We start from the raw sequence: 17338 nt of genomic DNA, 5'->3' as shown, positions 1-17338 counted from the left end.
GGAAAGTTGATTTCAACATACAGACGGACATGGCTATATCGACTTCGCTATCTGCCACTCATGCCGAAGGGTATAAAAAAAGGTTTACTGAATTTCGTTGACGAACGTTTTGGACTATCCGTTGAGGTCTCTACACCCGAATCAACGTGCGAGATATGTGGTTTGTTCGGTTTAGATGTGGTGATGCCACGGCCAGCCAAAAAAGTTTGAAGATTAAGAATTGGAGGCATTACACCATGAAGAGTGTTGTCAAACTCAAAATCATTGGGAGCTACTCAGTCAGCAATTTAAAAACGTTTGCAGGCAGCAGCATTCATCTAAAAGCAGGAAAATTGGCTACCATACGAATTGAAGCCGAGCCTAGACCTTGGAAGACGATTTTTCATGTCCGAAATGTTGCTTGGACGCTATAAAAGAAAATCAATTTTGCATTATACTTGCGATGAAAAATGGATCCATTACGATAACCCCAAACGTTATAGATCGCCCGGCCAACCTGTATTTTGTGGGAGCAAAAGGATCCAATTTATTATGAGCTGCTGAAATCTGGCCAGACCATCACAGGGAACCTGTACCGAACGCAACTGATTCGTTTGAAGCAAGCATTGGCTGAAAAACGTCCAGAATATGTGGCCAGACATGAAACCGTAAATTTTTTTTACCAAAAATTTTTTTTCACAAATTTTATTTTTTCAACAAAATTCTTTCTTATAAAAAAATTTTTATTCACCAAAAAAATTTTTTCGCCAAATTTTTTTTTCATAAAAATCTTTTTCATCAACATTTTTTTTTTCAGTTTATCTTAAAGTAAACTTTGGTGAAAAACGTCCAGAATATGCAGCTAGACATGAAACCGTAAATTTTCCAAAATGTTGATCACCACATTTTTTATTTCGCAAATTTTTTTTTTCAACAAAATTCTTTTTTTAAATATTTTTTATTCACTAAAAAAAATGTTCACCAAAAATTTTTTTCATAAAAATCTTTTCCATCAACATTTTTTTTTCAGTTTATCTTAAAGTAAACTTTGGTGAAGGATATAGAATATAGAATTTTTCGGAAAGCAAGCATTGGCTGAAAATCGTCCAGAATATGCGGTTAGACATGAAACCGTAAATTTTGCAAGATGTTGATCACCAAATTTTTTATTCGCAAATTTTTTGTTTTAACAAAATAAATTTTTTTTAAAAAAAAATTTTTCACCAAAATATTTTTTCGCCAACATTTTTTCACCAAAATTTTTTTTCATAAAAATCTTTTCCATCAACATTTTTTTCGTCAATTTTTTTTTCAGTTTATCAGTTTTAGTAAACTTTGGTGAAAGATATAGAATTTTTCGGAAATTCTTTTCACCAAAAATTTTTTTTTCGCCAAAATTTTTTTCACCTAAAATTTTTTCCAATTTATCTTAAAGTATACTATGGGGAAGGGTATATAAGATTCGACACAGACGAATATAGCACTCTTACTTGTTTTGAATAAATATTAGTTTTATTTACATTTTCCTATTCCCATAGAAATGTGCATAAAATTGTCTACAAGTGTTGGCAAAGTAAATTGAAAATAATATATTCATACATAAGTATAATGTAAATATGTATACATCATCATTATCTGGCTATTATTAACTATATTTTCTTCTCCTGCTTTTTGCCCATTTCAATTTCAATTTTAAGTTAGTTCTGTTGATGCCCAATAATATATATTATTTCTGTTTAGTATAAAATACTTTATGGTCTGTGTATTTGTTTTATATTACAGCAAAAAAAAAAAAAACGTGAAAACCTGTTACCAGAACAAAGAATAATGCAATAAAATATGGTGTAGTCATACAAAAAATATTCGAATATAGAATAAAAATGAATGAAAAATTGCCAAAAGAACCAAGTTATACAGGCAATGCACAGATGTTTGCACAATTTTATAAGTATTAATTTCTTTTAGTTTCCAGCCATCCAGAAGGTTGCCTTCATATAATGCAGTCAATTTTTGCCTCATGATGGCAAAAATCTGCTACTTTTTAGCATGTTAAAGCAAAATGAGGTAGTGTGGCATCACTGCCAACCATTAGCTTTTGACATAAAGCAGTGATGCCAAGTATGCTTTTTCTTATGCAGTAATGCCCTATTAGCGCATTTACGAAAGTGCATAAAAGTAACCGAATATTTGAGGCAAATATTACAGCTCTTTAGAGAGAATAATTTATAAAATACTCGTACTTTACATATAAGTAATAAACATATATACAGCTACATTCAAGTATATAACCCATGTAAGTGTATATACTTATTTAAATTGTTTTTTTTTTAAATATACTCGTTGTTATGTATATGCCACATGCATTTTCATTTCATTTTACTGTATGCAAGTGCTAAGTAAAGGGGGAAAAAGTTCAATAAACTTTAATCAGGTTACCAAAGAGTGATTTCATTAAAATGACAACACACAACTAAAAATAACCTCGCTAATAAACAAGCTTGTAGAAGGTTAAATTATTAAGTATGCTGTTAGTTATAATACAAACATATTACTTATATGAAGGCAAGTTATTCTACAACTAAGTATAAATATAAGCATTAAAGGCTTTGACAACTATTTTTGTATTAACTAACAAAGGGGACTTTGTTTAATTCGCAAAACCCTTTTATTTTGTTTCACAAGTGTATGATTATTGTGGTACAAAAATAATATTGATTAAATTTTTTTCTTCTTGAACATTTCCGACAATGGCTTTGTAGGCAAAAGTTTACAAAAATGCTTTGAAATATGTAGTTTATAGGGAAAATAAGGAGGCCAGCAGAAATATTTTTTGATTTTAACAGCATAATTGAAGTTTAGCATTAAATAAGTAAGTGTGATATATTCGGCTGTGTCGAATCTTTTATAACCTTCAACAAAGTATACTTTAAGATAGGGATTGAAAATAAAAAAAAAATTAAATTTATAATTTTTAAATTTTTTTTTATTAATTTATTACTAAAAAAATTTTAATTCTTATTTTATTTTTAAAATTTTTAAAAAAAAATTTTAAATTTGTTAGTGAAAATATTTTTTTTTTTAATTTTTTAGTAAATTGAAAAAAAAAAAAAAATTAAATTTATAATTTTTAAATTTTTTTTTTTATTTTTTAGTGAAAATATTTTTTTTTAAATTTTTAAATATTTTTTTTTAAATTTTTTAATTTGTTAGTGAAAATAATTTAATTTATTAGTAAATTGAAATTAAAAAAAAATTTAATTTATAATTTTTTAAATTTTTTTTTTATTTTGTTAGTGAAAATATTTTTTTTTTTTAATTTATTAGTAAAAAAAATTTTTTAAATTTTTATTTTATTTTTAAAAATTTTTTTTTTTTTAAATTTGTTAATCAAAAAATTTTTTTTTTAAATTTAGTTGTGGAAAATTAAAAAAAAATATCGACTTAAAAAATATTTTCCCCGATTTTGATTCATAATTTTTAAAATTTTTATTTTAATTTTTTAAATTTTTTTTTTTTTAAATTTAGCTGTGAAAATTTTTTTTGTTAAAAAAAAGTTCGGGTTAAAATTTTTTTCCCCGATTTCGATCCATTGTAGGTCCAAATTACTATAGCGTTATAAAGCTCTTTGAAATATCTATCATTTGATATCCATATTGTAAATTTAATTGTGAAAATTAAAAAAAAAAAAATCGGGTTCAAAAATATTATTCCCGGTTTTGATCCATAATTTTTTTTTTTAATTTTTAAAATTTTTTTTTAAATTTAGTTGTGAAATTTTTTTTTTTTTTTGAAAAAAAGTTCGGGTTAAAAAATATTTTTCCCGATTTTGACCCATTGTAGGTCCAAATTACTATAGCGTTATATTCGTCGTTGGAAAGGTCTATGAAATATCTATCATTCGATATCCATATTGTCTATATTAATGCCTTAGTAATCCAGATATCAAAAATAGTTTAAAAATCGAGGTAGTCATGGTTATTTGCATATATCTCAGTCATTTGTGGGCCGATTTTCTCGATTTTAAATAGCAACCGAACCGGGACTATACCCGATATATTGATGTAACAATCATGTTTGTAAGTTATTTAGAGGCTATGGAGAGTTGATTTCAACATACAGGCGGACAGAAAAGGACATGGCTATATCGACGTGGCACAGTTCCAACCACTTCATTCTAAAGATAGATATGACCTTTTTGCTCCCACCAAATACAGATAATTACCTTAGCGCTATGGATATTTGGCTTTGGTGTCAATTCGGCTGATTGGCCAGGCTTCACATACATTCCCTTACGCTTTGGGTCATCACAATAGATAAATTTTTCATCGAAAGTAATGATTCGTTGTAAAAATGATTTTCTTTTATAGCATCCAAGCATTATTTCGGTTATGCAAAATCGACTTTCAAGATCTCTCGTCCTCAATTCTTATGGTATCCAATTTCCCTGCTTTTGGATTTATCCTGGTGCTGGCAAACGTTTTGAAATTGCTGATTGAGTAGCTGCCAATGATTTTTCAAGCTCTTCATAAGGTAATGCCTCCAATTTTTTGGTCTTCAAACTTGTTTGGCTGGCCTGTCCAATCTTTGTTTTCCATGTCAAAATCTCCCATTCTGAATAAGTTGAGAATAAATTGGCAATAAATTCGAATAACTGCTATTGCATCAATGTATCAGAGGTTTTTATAGCCCTTCCCCCATAAAACTTACGAAAGACTTAACTGTCAAACGAAATGTCATACTGCACTCAGTTTTTGACATTTATGATCAGTATACTTTGGCAAATCATCATGAATAGATTGATAGATTGAACAACGCTACCAAATTATACAAATTTACTTTGAAAACCAAACAATGATTCAAGCAACTTATAGAAGACAGTTTTATCGCAAAACTGTCGAATCGCGACTCTTTAGACGACTATTTTATCGCAAAATTGTGTTCAGCAAATAGGCTCATTTTTGGCTTAATGGGTTCATTAATAAACAAAATTGTCGCATATTGAGTGAGACCAAACCACAACAGGCCCTACAGATTGCATTACAACTAGAAAAATTCAACGTTCCCAGAGTGTAGTTGTGTAAATTTAGAATAAATTCCGATAATTGTTGAGAACATTTGCCAGGAAGTTTGATGTTCAATTTGATATCAAATCTCCTTGTTTACTTTGTAAATCCAGTGTCGTTAGATATGATACTTATTAATGGCCACCCTAATCTTTGCATAGCCTGCAGTTTGTTAGTTGATTAATATATAGAACAAATATGTTAAAAGTCCTCGAAAAAAACAACAAAATATATAGTATCTACTACACATTACACAATCTAAATTGTTCTTGTTTTTTTTTTTTTGTAAAATATCAAATATATAAATACACATATGCTAAAATAATAATAGACCTTAGACATATGCAGAAAAAAATTATACTCTCAGCTAAAAAAAATCATTAGAATATTGTGCTATATATATAATAAATTATAAGCGAAGGTTATTTCAAATTTAACACGCTTCTTTTCAAATTCAAAAAGGCCTTAAATTAAAGACGTCATCACCAGAATTTTCATCATTATTATTGTGACTTATTTTCTGACAGTTCTGGTTTTGGTTTTGGTTTTAAAGTTCATTGTACAAACAAAAAGAAATTGAAACAAATTGCTAATATTGAAAAGCGGTAGAAAAGAGAAATAAAATTTTAATCAATCATAAGAAATGATGGCAGTTTAATTGAAAGGAATCATGTTAAAACAATTTATGTGGAGTAAAAATATAGCAATGAATTTATAAAGGCAGGAATTTTTAATTTATATGGGTTATTCCCTACATAAATTTAAAAATTTATAAAAAATTGAATTAAAAGAAAAAAAATCTGATATTTTATATAGAAAAAAGATTGTAACTTTACTATTTTAATCAAAATTAGATTGGAATTAATTACTTTGTTGTTTTCATATGGAACTCCCCATATTTTTTTTTGTTTTTTTTTGTTTTAATGAAATTTTTCTTTTTTTTTTGTTAAATTTTTATTAAAAAAGAGTCGCAGTTTTAACTTAATTATGTCGCAATTTCTTTTTTCATCAAACTTTTAAAACAAACGCAATTTCTAGCAAAAAAATTTAACTCAATTTAGCACAAATTGTGTTTAAAATTTCAACAGAAAATTAATTCAATTCTTTGCTTCTCAATGTTTAAATTTACCATCAATTAATAGAAATTTATGTGCCATTTAATTGAATTTCCGTTTAAAGAATTAATAAATCCCTGGAGATTTCAACCACCCCCCCACACCTGGGTAAGAGTGTTGAAGCAAATAAATTGCAATTTAATTATTGTTCAACCCATTGTGTCAGTGTCTAGCTCTTACAAAACCCTGCCGCCTCTGCTGCTCCTAAAAAAAACAACTATGCAAAATGCTATACTGACCCTACACAAACCATTTATTGTTTTAAACAATTCACAGTTTAATAAATTAAATAAGCCAACAACGGAAGAGGGTATAAAAAGAACATTTGCAGTGGGTCTGTGTTTTGTAATATTTACATACAAGAATCAAGGCTAATAATATTTTGTTCTATTAACTGTTTTGTTTTGGTTTGGATTTTTACTGGAAATTGGTTGGGGGGATTGTTGTGAAATCACAAATCCAGATTTGTAGTACGTGATAAAAGAATATAAACAAGAAATGTATAATACATTTTTTTGTAAATAAAGTATTAAATAACGACTGGTGTTTTGTTTACTAGGAAACACACTAATTTGTTGGCAATTAAATGAACTTTTCAAATAATTTAAACAAAACCTAAAATACAGTGATATTGCATTAATGTATCAAAGGTTTTTATAGCACTCGCCCTATAGAACTTACGAAAGAGTTAACTGACAAACGTATTGCGCTCACTTTTTGACATTTTTGATCTGAATACTTTAGCAATTCATCATGAATAAATTGATGCTTGCATAACGCTACCAAATTACGCAAAATTTACTTTGAAAATCAAACAACGATTCACGCAATTTATAGAAGATAGTTTTATCGCAAAACAGTCGAATCGAGTAACTTACAGACGACTTTTTTATCGCATCTTCACGTTTGAGAAAGCATTATTTTTCAAACATTTTCTGCTATATTTATTAAGCATATATTTAGGTTTGAGAATGATTTGAAATTAATATTTGACAATATGTTGTGAAAATTTTATTTTTCAAATGATTTTTCTCAAATCAATCTCAAATTTATCCTCTGTCTAGGTTTGAGAATCATGTTTGATATCAAATGTTAATGCAAACTCATTTCGAACTTATTTTTTGTCGAGGGACTAGGTTTTAATTAAATTTGAAAGAATTCAATTGTAATTAAATTTAAATAAAACGATGATCGTATATTTAATAATGATCGTACAATGTACTTAGTTCCTTACGTTTTATTAAGTGCTGGTTCACACAAGTCAAGTTAACTTGAACAATTCTTGTATTTATAGAAGAAAAAAGAATAGAGGAACAAAATCTATGCAATCTCCTCTCTCATCTACAAACTCAAGACTTTCGCAAGTAAATTTGACGTGTGTGAATCAGCACTAACTTAAAACAATATAGTATCTTAAATAATGATCATGCAATGTAGTTGCTTTTACTAAGTGCTGGTTCACATACGTCAAGTTTAATTGAACAAGTCTTGAGTTTATAGAAGAGAGAGGAAGAAAAAGAGGAAAATCTTTCCAATCTCCTCTCTCATCCACAAACTTAAGCCTTTGTCAAGTAAGCTTGACGAGTGTGAATCAGCACTAACCTTTATGATTATGAAGAGTTTCCATGTCCAATTGTAGATGATCTCATCTCAATTGAGAGATATTAATGATTATGTGCAGATGTAATACAATCAATGATCTCTACACGATCCTTATATATATCGTGATCAAAAGAGAGTTCGTTTTTCTCAGTCTACGAAGTTTAATTTGTCTTATGATTCAGTTGCATGCTGGGGAAATGCTTAATGATCAGTGTTGAACTGGATAGCTTCTCAAATAAGATAGGTTTTGAACACATAGATGACTTCAAGACTATGATAGGATAGTGTGATGGTAGCTTGATAAAGTTGTCTTGATTCCAAATTGAAATGAAAGTTCAACTTAACTCCTGCATTTAGTTTCAATGAAAATTCTTTATCCTTGACTTCCTTGTCAAAATTAATTAAAATGAATTGAATGATATTTTGAATTTTTCATGCATTTTTCTTATTGAGAAATATGATATGAGTTGCACAATGAATGAATGAATAAATTAAGATGAAAAATGTTTTGATTCTGAGTTGAAATGAAGGTTTAACTCCAATCCTGCATTCACTCCAAATAAAATCTACATATCCTTGACTTCCGCTCTCAAAATCTGTTCCTAATCTTTTCATTCTAGCAAATGAATTGAATGAAATGAATTAATTTTTCTCTTCAACATGTAATGCAGTGGAAACTTGGTGAACAAATAAGAATTATAGCTTCGTATATTTAGGTTCCATAAATCTTATTTTCTTCGTCAAATGAATTAAATTTTTATGATTTTTCTGAGTCTTCAAATTCAACTAAAATAAGAATATTTGTGCAATTTTGTTTTCTTTAAATAGTTTAATCCTAATTTTCCAAATTGCTTAATTTCTTCTTGAGTATTTGTTTAAGTTCCAGTAATTTCTTGATATGTTCATTGATGAAGCTTTATTTTAAAATATCATTTGCTATTTAATGTCCAATTAAGACTTATAGTTGAATAATTTTCGGGAATACCTCATAAAACTGGAAATATAGAAACAGTTTGCAGTCACAAAATCAACATTTCTGTTTGATTTTCACCAAATATTTTAGACTTTAAAGCTGTCCTTTAAAGATACATCCATTTACAATACTTTAGCTTAAATTGCAACTGACAACTGCCATTAAATTCATTGATTAAATACAAGAGGTTGCTCAATTAATACATACAACTTCAAAGCATTTTACAAATGTTGGGTTCTTTTTCTACCCACCATCAAAAAACGATCTAAGACGATCTAGCCATGTCCATCCGTCTGTCTGTCCTTTTATACCCACAATCAAAAAATATTGTAACATATCGTGGCCGTAGAAACAAAAAGTACATATATTCTGTTTCCTCATAAGATTCAAAGACTGTTGAAAACACGATATGGCCTAAACGAAAGAAGCTAGCTGGCTGAAATCATACGTGAAGCCATCATAGGGAACCTGTACCGAATGCAACTGATTCGTTTGAAGCGATGACAACGCTAGATCAGATGTTGCAATACCTGATAAAAACTATTTAGAATTACGTGGTTGAGATGTTTTGTCTCACAAGCCTTATATTCTAGACCTTGCCCAGTCCGACTACTTTTTCTTTCGATCGATGCAGAACGCTCTCTCTGGGATATGCTTCACTTTGGAAAAGAGTATCCTAAATTGGCTTGATTCGTTCTTGTCCTCAAGAACTCGGAAAATATATGTTGCCAGAAGGATGGGAAAAGGTCATAGCCAACAATGGCAAATGGCAATACTTCGAATAAATTTATATTTATAGACTAAACTTTGAAGAAATCCCGCAATTTTACGTCATACACCCAATAAGTTTTATATGTACCTAAATCTTTCTACCGACTTTTGTAAGGATCGGTCAATAATAGACCCTATCCCCCATATAACCTCTTATATCAGATAAATATTTTTATTAATGGTGGGTATACAAGATTCGCCATAGCTGAATATAATACTCTAATTTGTTATCTTTGAAGTAAGCAAATTCTTGTTAAACTGGCATCGTTGTCAATTACAGTTGAAGCTAAAGAATGTACCTTTCTATAGCTAGTTTACTACTTAAATTAGTCATACTTATTTATAAAGTTCTTTACGCTTTATAAATTTACAGCATTTTTTTATTGAGAACAAAACTTAATTGCATTTTTAAAAATTTTGTTTTACATTTTTGCTTGTTTAAGCATAAATTAAAACTAAAAGCACTTTGTTTTTTTTTGTTTATATGTATGTATATAAATATATATATGTTGTATTTTTTTATTTATAATGATATATTTTTTAAAACACAAACTTAAACTTAAAAAAAAGATAAAGGTAAATTTACAATTACTTGGTACTTGGTTACTTATACAAAAAAATATTAAGCAGATAAGTTATAATAAGAGATAAATATATAGATTAAAGCGTTATTTAAACAAAAAATATCAAAAGTTTTGAAATTGATATTTAATGACAGAAAATTTTTTTATGAAAATTTTAAGAATTTTCAAATTTTTTTTTAAGATTTATACAAAAATTTCTTAGGTTTTTAAAAAATATAAAAATTGTTTTTATTTTTATAATATAGATTTAAGTAAATATATATTTTATTGTTGTTTTTTTTTTTAATAAAAATATTTTATTTTAAAACTAAATTTTGTTTGATTTTAGAAGCGTTATTTTTTTATAGGGATTTATTTATTTTTATAGGTTTCAAAAATTCTTTTCTGTGGCAGTTTTTACTTAAAAGTTTGTTTAAAAAAAAAAAAAATTAAGGAAGATTTTTTCGTTAAAATTTAAGTACTACTGTAATTTTGGTTTTTTTTATATTTCTAAAAATTAATTCCCTTGTTATATTTCGTTAGCTATTTGTTGTGTTATAAGTCAATATGTTCTTCGTTTTTTTGATAATTCTAAGGTTCTTATGGAGAAATTTGATTCGAAGGACCATGTAATTCATATATAATTGGAATAGTCAAATCAAATTTCTCCTTAAAATCCTTTAATTTATAATATTTTGGAAGCTTGTGTTAAGATTTAAACAAAATATTTAATAAAATATCTTCAATATTTTTCTAGTATGTTTAATAACTGTTTAACAAAATGAGAGCTTAAGTAATAGTGTTCGTAAATGATTAAAATGTTTAATTTAATCATAACAAGATCAGCATGTTGTTGTAGATCACTAAAGTTTGGTGATGCGATCACTAAATTTTAGTGATCTACTATTAATTACTGCATTTACGAACCTTTCTTTCTTATTTGTTTAAATTTTTATGGTCTTGGTCCTTAGTCTTGTTTGGTAAATATAAAATTTAACAAATATACAAGTTTTTATAACTAAAATTAAACTTAAACTTAATAAGAAACCGCAAAAATATACAAATATATCTTATTTTACTTTATTTCTTTTTAAAAAACAAAATAAAAATATTTTTTTTTATAACAGTTTTGCTTATAGAAAAATACACATAGATCAGAAACTAAAATAAAAACTCAAACAAAAATATTTCTCAAAATATTGATGTTTTAGTTTTCACATACTTTTTTTTACTAATATTTTCTCAACACTTAGGTTTTTGACAACTGAGTTAGGTCTTTATCAAGAGAGTTTCCGTTCTATATGTATTTATCTATAATTTAGCTTTCTTGTGTAAATAATGTTCAGTTTCTTAATATTTAGTTGTGGTTGTACGGCCTGTACAATTTCTTTTTATAAATATTTCATTTCATTTAATTTTTGTTTGTTTTTTTTTTAGATTTAGTGAAGCTTTTTTTTTTGGTGAATTCCTGTAATGCAATTTTTTGTTTTTGTTAAGAGAGAGCACTGAAAACATTTTGCACAATAGTTGGCTTTTAGCCAAAATATATTTCTGTTTTATCATTATTATTAAGTATACCAGGGTCTTGTGTAAAATGTATGTATGTTTTCTTTTTCAATTTTACATTCATTATAATAATAGGTTGTTAGGAGGAGCAGGAAAAGAAGGTGTTATTGGCATCCTGTATATGCCATAGAGAATGTGTTTTAAAAACTTTCGTTGCGACAATAAATTATGGCAAATAAATGGCCATAACAGCATTTTAAATTAAATAAAAAAAAAAACTTAAATGACCTTGATTATGTTAGAAAATTGTTGAGAATTTTAAAATTTTTAATGAGGTTGATCAGAAAACTCAATCTGGCAGAACAAAACAACTGCAGTTGGCCAGACCTTTTAGTTTAGCAACTAACTGTTTAATGTTAGTCAGTTAAACTCCGTTTTAGTTAAACCGGTTTAAACCCTTTTGTCTTTAGGAACTGTCTTCTGTTAAACTCCGTTTTAGTTAACGTCCAAAATAAATATAAACCCCCGAAATATAAACTTCAAAAGTTTTGTTTTTCAATAGTTAAACTTTGTTTAACCAAAAAATTGTTAAATTCTGTTAAATTTAACAAAACTAGAGTTTTAAATCTTTTTTTTTTACTTTTTTATGAAATTTTTAAAATTGTTTAGATTTGGGAAGCATTATTTAAATTCCCTGAATGGTCTTTCTTGTTTTCCTCTTCAATAGAGTCGTTCAGTAGTATGAAATCACTACGATTTTCTGAATTAACTTGTGTTTTTCTGTCTTTTAGAAAATCCTACAAATGCAATTTGCAAATGCACACATTTGCACAAAACACTCAATCTAGAAAAAGTGCAGTTGCCGGACAAAGTGCATTTTTTTAGCATTTAAACTCGATATGGCAGCATCCTTGCATTTTTACTGTGTCTCTTTCATCCTTATTCGCATTAAATAACAACAGAATTTGATGATTGGGGAGAGAAATTCTCCCAGAGAGGATTTTTTTGCAGCCTCCTGTTTAGATATGCCTTTAATATAGGATTTTCTTGACAAACAGCTTAGCAAGTGCATTATTTTGCACATTAAATGCCTATAATGCAAAACTGCTGTTTATAGGGCAACATTATTGCTGTTATAATCAAAATTTTACAAATAATCACTTTAAATTATGTTTAATTCTTGAGATTTCTCAAATATTATTAAGGAAATTTAATTTTTCGTTTTAAATTTAGTATAAAACATCAATAATGAAAAATTTTTGATGTAATAATCAAAATTTTACAACTAATCATCCTAAGTTATCTTTAATTCTTGAGTTTTCTCAAATATTTGTAAGAAATATTAATTTTTTGGGAAAATTTCTTTAAAAGATTCAATCATGAACAAATTTTTACATTATTTTGAATAAATTTCGGCTTAAGTTTCAACAAATCACTAATAATTAAGCCATTAGTTTCACAAAACTTTAATTTTATTAAATTTATTTTAAAAAACTTTGTCAAAAAGTTAATTTTTTGCTGTTTAAATGTCTAATTGGGCCATATTATTGCAGTTATAATCAGAATTTTTCATCTTAGCACCCTATAGCATCTTTAATCTTTGAGATTTTACCAAAATTCTAAAGAAAATTTAAATATTTTTGTAAATTTTCTTTTAAAAATTTAATCAAGACCAAATTTTCACTATTTTTAAACAATGTTTTGTTAAATTTTCATATATTTCAATTAAACTTTCCTTTTTAAGTTTCTTTTACAAATAAATTCTTAAATTTTGTCATGATTCAATTAGAATCACTTGCTAATTATCTCTGTTTAAGAGTTAGTCTTTAAAAATTCATAAATTTGATGAAATTTTTAATTTTTGAATCAATTTTTTAACATTTTTTTACAAAAAATTTGCCTTAATTTAAAGAGAAACTCTTGCCAACTTTTTAAAATCATTTTTCTTTAAAAATTTGTTTTATAAAAGAAATTTTGAATTTTTTTTTTTAAATAAAATTAGATTTTCGCTCTAAAAAATCTTGATTTAAACCAATTTTTTATAATTTCTTTAGAAAATTAAAGTATTTTGTAATATTCTGGGGAAACCCCTGTAAACCAAACAACAATTCGGTCCAAAGCAAAAATTCTTTAGCAAAATTTGTCATGTTGCTTAAAAAATATCATTTTTACAAAAATATTTTCTTGAACATTTTTTTTACATTTTCCAAAAGAGCCTTTAGTTTCGTTCAGCAAATTTGCTTAAAATTTGTTTATAACTACCTTGTAAAACTTACAATTACAACAAACTACTTTTCAACAAAACTCTACTGCCAACTTTTACTACTTTTGCATGTATTACCTTTATAACTATGTACTACTGCTCTCTTAACCAGGAGCACTTTTCGTTGAACGGCGCATAAACGATAAACGTTTACGTCGGCGAGCCTGCCTTAGACCCGCTGCACATTTTTCCGGAGACTTTTTGCACTTATCCACATATGTTGTTGATTCGCCGGTTTTTTGCATATTTTTCATTAAAGGTTTGTGTTCCAGTTTACTTAGATTTTCACAGTCTTGATTAAACAATTCCATGGTAGAGTTAGAACTTAAAAGTTTCAATTTTCGGGAATTGTCATCTGTTTTTAAAAGGTTTTGGGATTTTTGTTGATGTGTGGTATGATGATAATGGTGTAATTGTAAATTGGCCAATTTCTTGTGGCATCTTTTGATATTAGCTTTGATTAAGGGGGCGGTTAAACGGCGTCCCAGTTGTGTAGCCAACGAAGTGTGCTTATGCTCAGCTGCTTCATTTGGTGATGTTGTTGGAGAGTTTTGAGAAATATAACAGGAATCCTGATCAGTTGTGGCAGAAGTTGTTTTAGGTATTTCCAGATAGAGACCTTTAAACTCTTGCTCTTTATTGACGACTAAGTCGTCGAAGCGTTGAACCTCTGTTGCTTCTAATGCTTCAGTCTTAAGTGTATTACTACTACTGCTACTACCTAATAAAGTGGTGGGTTCTTCGCTTGGCTCTGAACTCCTAACAAATGTTATATTTTCTGCTGCTGCTGCTGTGGTTGCTTCTTCCTTTCTAGTTGTTATTTGGGGTTGAGAGTCATTCTCATTATCTGTTAAGTTTGACTTTCATGAACGTTTGGCCGAATCCTTGCGAAAGGATTTACGCAATTTATCCACCAAACGTAAATGGAACTTGCTAATGTCATTTTGGGAACCAGTTTGATTGTTACCAGAGTTTGTAGTAGTATTGTTATTCTTGGGAGGACTGCTGGAGGCTTGGCAAAATGATCTGGTGGGTGACAATGCCCCTGAGGTTGAAGAATACTGCGAGGTGCGGGAAGCATTTCTTGGAAAAGTTTTTTGTGATTGACAACGTTGCATTTGCATGCGATACGTATGACTGGGTGAACTGGCAAAACTTTCCGACTTCATTCTTTGCCTACCCCTAGAGGGGTTAATGCCCATGGCCGAGGCCATATTAGGAGCAGCATTGGCGGTAGTGCCAGTGCCATTAGAGGATTCCGAAGTTTTGCGTGAGCGTCCTTTATCTTTATAGATATCGTAATTGTTTTTCATTACCGGCATCATAAAAGCCATGTTGTTTAAATATTTAGTTTAACACTTGTTTAAATAAACACAATTTGTTTTAATAATTGTTTAATTAGGAACCTTTTTTCTTTCTTTAATTTAAAAAAGGCACTTTTTTTCTTCACTTTTCTTTAATTTTTCAAACCACCCTTTTTTTGTTGTTGTTGTTTTTCTTCTTTGTACTCTCTAAAATGGAGTTTTTCGTTCTAGAATTTTCTGTCTCTCTTTTCAACTTTTTCAATTGCAGTTTATTAAATTTTAATGCAGACCTTGCAGTTTTTTTCTTCTGCTGTGTTTCTGTCTATTTATTTTAGCTTTGTTTATGTTATTTTCACTATTTAAGTAATGTTTATATTGTTATATTTTTAACGTTCTTTTGTTTTTTTTATAGTGGTTTGTTTGTGTATTTTTGTTTTTTTTTTCACTTTGTTTTGCTTAGTACCTTCCACCTGTGGCGTTGTTAACGGTTTAAAAATTCAACTACGAATGATTGCCGCACGGTGGTGTGGTCTTATTTTATAACGCCAAATTCTTGAAAAAATGGTTTCAAAAAAGAGCATTAAAAAAAAGAGCTAATGTAAAGTAATTTATTGTAAAGTGCTGTGAGAAAGGGGAAATGACTCAATGTAAATGAGTGCAAGTGGTAAAGGAAAGAGTTGCCAATTCAAAAATATATACATAAATGGAAAAAGGGGAACTACAAAATTCTTTTTAATTATAAAATAATGCAGTTTAAAGATAAAACAATAAAAATGTTATAAAAAAGAAGCAATTTTAAATAAATAACTTCTTATTTCAATAGTTTATTATTTCAAAAAATATTAATTAATAGTTTTTGTAAAATTCAAGTTTAAAAAATGAATTTTGCTTTAAAATATTAAAGTATTTGTTTAATTTTAGAGAAATTTTTATTTTTCTATATTGAATTTTTACAAACATTTTTAAAATTTTCCTGGGGAACTTTAATTTCTGTATCCCTTTATTGATATTTTAAATTAAAGCTCAATGTACAAAATATATAAGACTTTTGTTAAATTATGCTGAATTTTTTTTCTGATTCTAAACAAATTTTGTTTTGAAAATTTCCATTATTTGTGCTAATTAGTTAAATATTTGACAAAATATCACTAAATATTTATTTCCGCTCAAAATTGTGCTCAATTGTTTATCAGTTACTAATTTATTATTTTAACCTTAAACGCGCCCAAGGTATCACTATCACTCACTTATCACCACCTCTATACTTTTTTAAATTTGGCCATCTGCTTTCAAACTTTGTATGTTTTTATTTTTTTATTCTGTAAATTACTTGTTTATTCTATTTATTTGCATACATAATAAAAACAACAATTAAAAACACAATTTTTGTCAACATTTTATGAACGTCAATCCATTATGCTGCCAACTAATTTTCTATAGGGAAATAAAATCTTTAGAGCGATAAACAACAAAAAATAAATATAAAATAACAAAAACACGTAAACAACATGCAATTTGCACAAGTTTAAAAAATGCAAAAAGGCGACAGGGATTTTTTTATTTGGTTATTTATAAAACTACAAAAATTTTTTTTAATTAAATTAATTTTGTTATTGTAGAAACAGTCTAGAACAATTTAAAAGAATTAAATTTATAGTTTAAACTAAATTCTATTTTGCTTTTAAAGTTTTTCCCCGAAATTAAAACGGTATTATAAAAAAAAATTCCAAATATTCTATACTAACTCATTTTTGCTTCAAGTGTGCAAAACAAATACTTAAACCTCATCATTCATTAAAAAAAATGTTTAAAAAATGCTATTGTTTTGTTTATTTTATTTTTTTTTTTATTTTTGAACAAACAACCAAACAATCTATTTACGCCAATAGAAAAAAACACGATGTTTTTTTTTCAATTTTATAATCAATCAAGAAAATAGTCTTAAAACAGTTTATTTTATTTATTTTTTAATCACAAGAAAAATTAGTTTGTCTCTTGTTGCATTACGTTAATTAAAATTTTATTATTTTATTTATTTGTCAATCTACAAATGTACAAATATCTTATCGTCTTATGAGTATTATTAATCACGAGTAAAATACGATAAATGTATCATATCTAATGAGTAATAAATGCACGCACAGTCCCCCGAGTGCATATGATTTAATACTATATATTTGATTACCCTATATCAAAGTC

The 17338-nt window shown here is 27.5% G+C and overlaps 1 protein-coding gene across 1 annotated transcript; it reads right to left on the bottom strand.

Annotated features, from left to right (window-relative positions):
* Nucleotides 1–9968: 9968 nt before the first annotated feature.
* Nucleotides 9969–15635, bottom strand: LOC135957302 (uncharacterized). The gene has a single exon (XM_065508026.1). It carries the CDS (start codon nt 15167–15169, stop codon nt 14699–14701), a length of 471 nt encoding a protein of 156 aa, XP_065364098.1. The 5' UTR covers nt 15170–15635; the 3' UTR covers nt 9969–14698.
* Between the last annotated feature and the right edge of the window lie 1703 nt (nt 15636–17338).

The sequence above is a fragment of the Calliphora vicina genome, chromosome 4, assembly GCF_958450345.1.
Source record: "Calliphora vicina chromosome 4, idCalVici1.1, whole genome shotgun sequence".
NCBI classification, from domain to species: domain Eukaryota; kingdom Metazoa; phylum Arthropoda; class Insecta; order Diptera; family Calliphoridae; genus Calliphora; species Calliphora vicina.
The sequence above is the reverse complement of the archived record's forward strand: the minus strand, read 5'-3'. Positions and strand labels throughout refer to the sequence as shown.

Excerpts from the sequence above, each read along its gene's own strand:
- LOC135957302 (XM_065508026.1), bottom strand. The coding sequence starts at position 15,169 with ATGGCTTTTATGATGCCGGTAATGAAAAACAATTACGATATCTATAAA.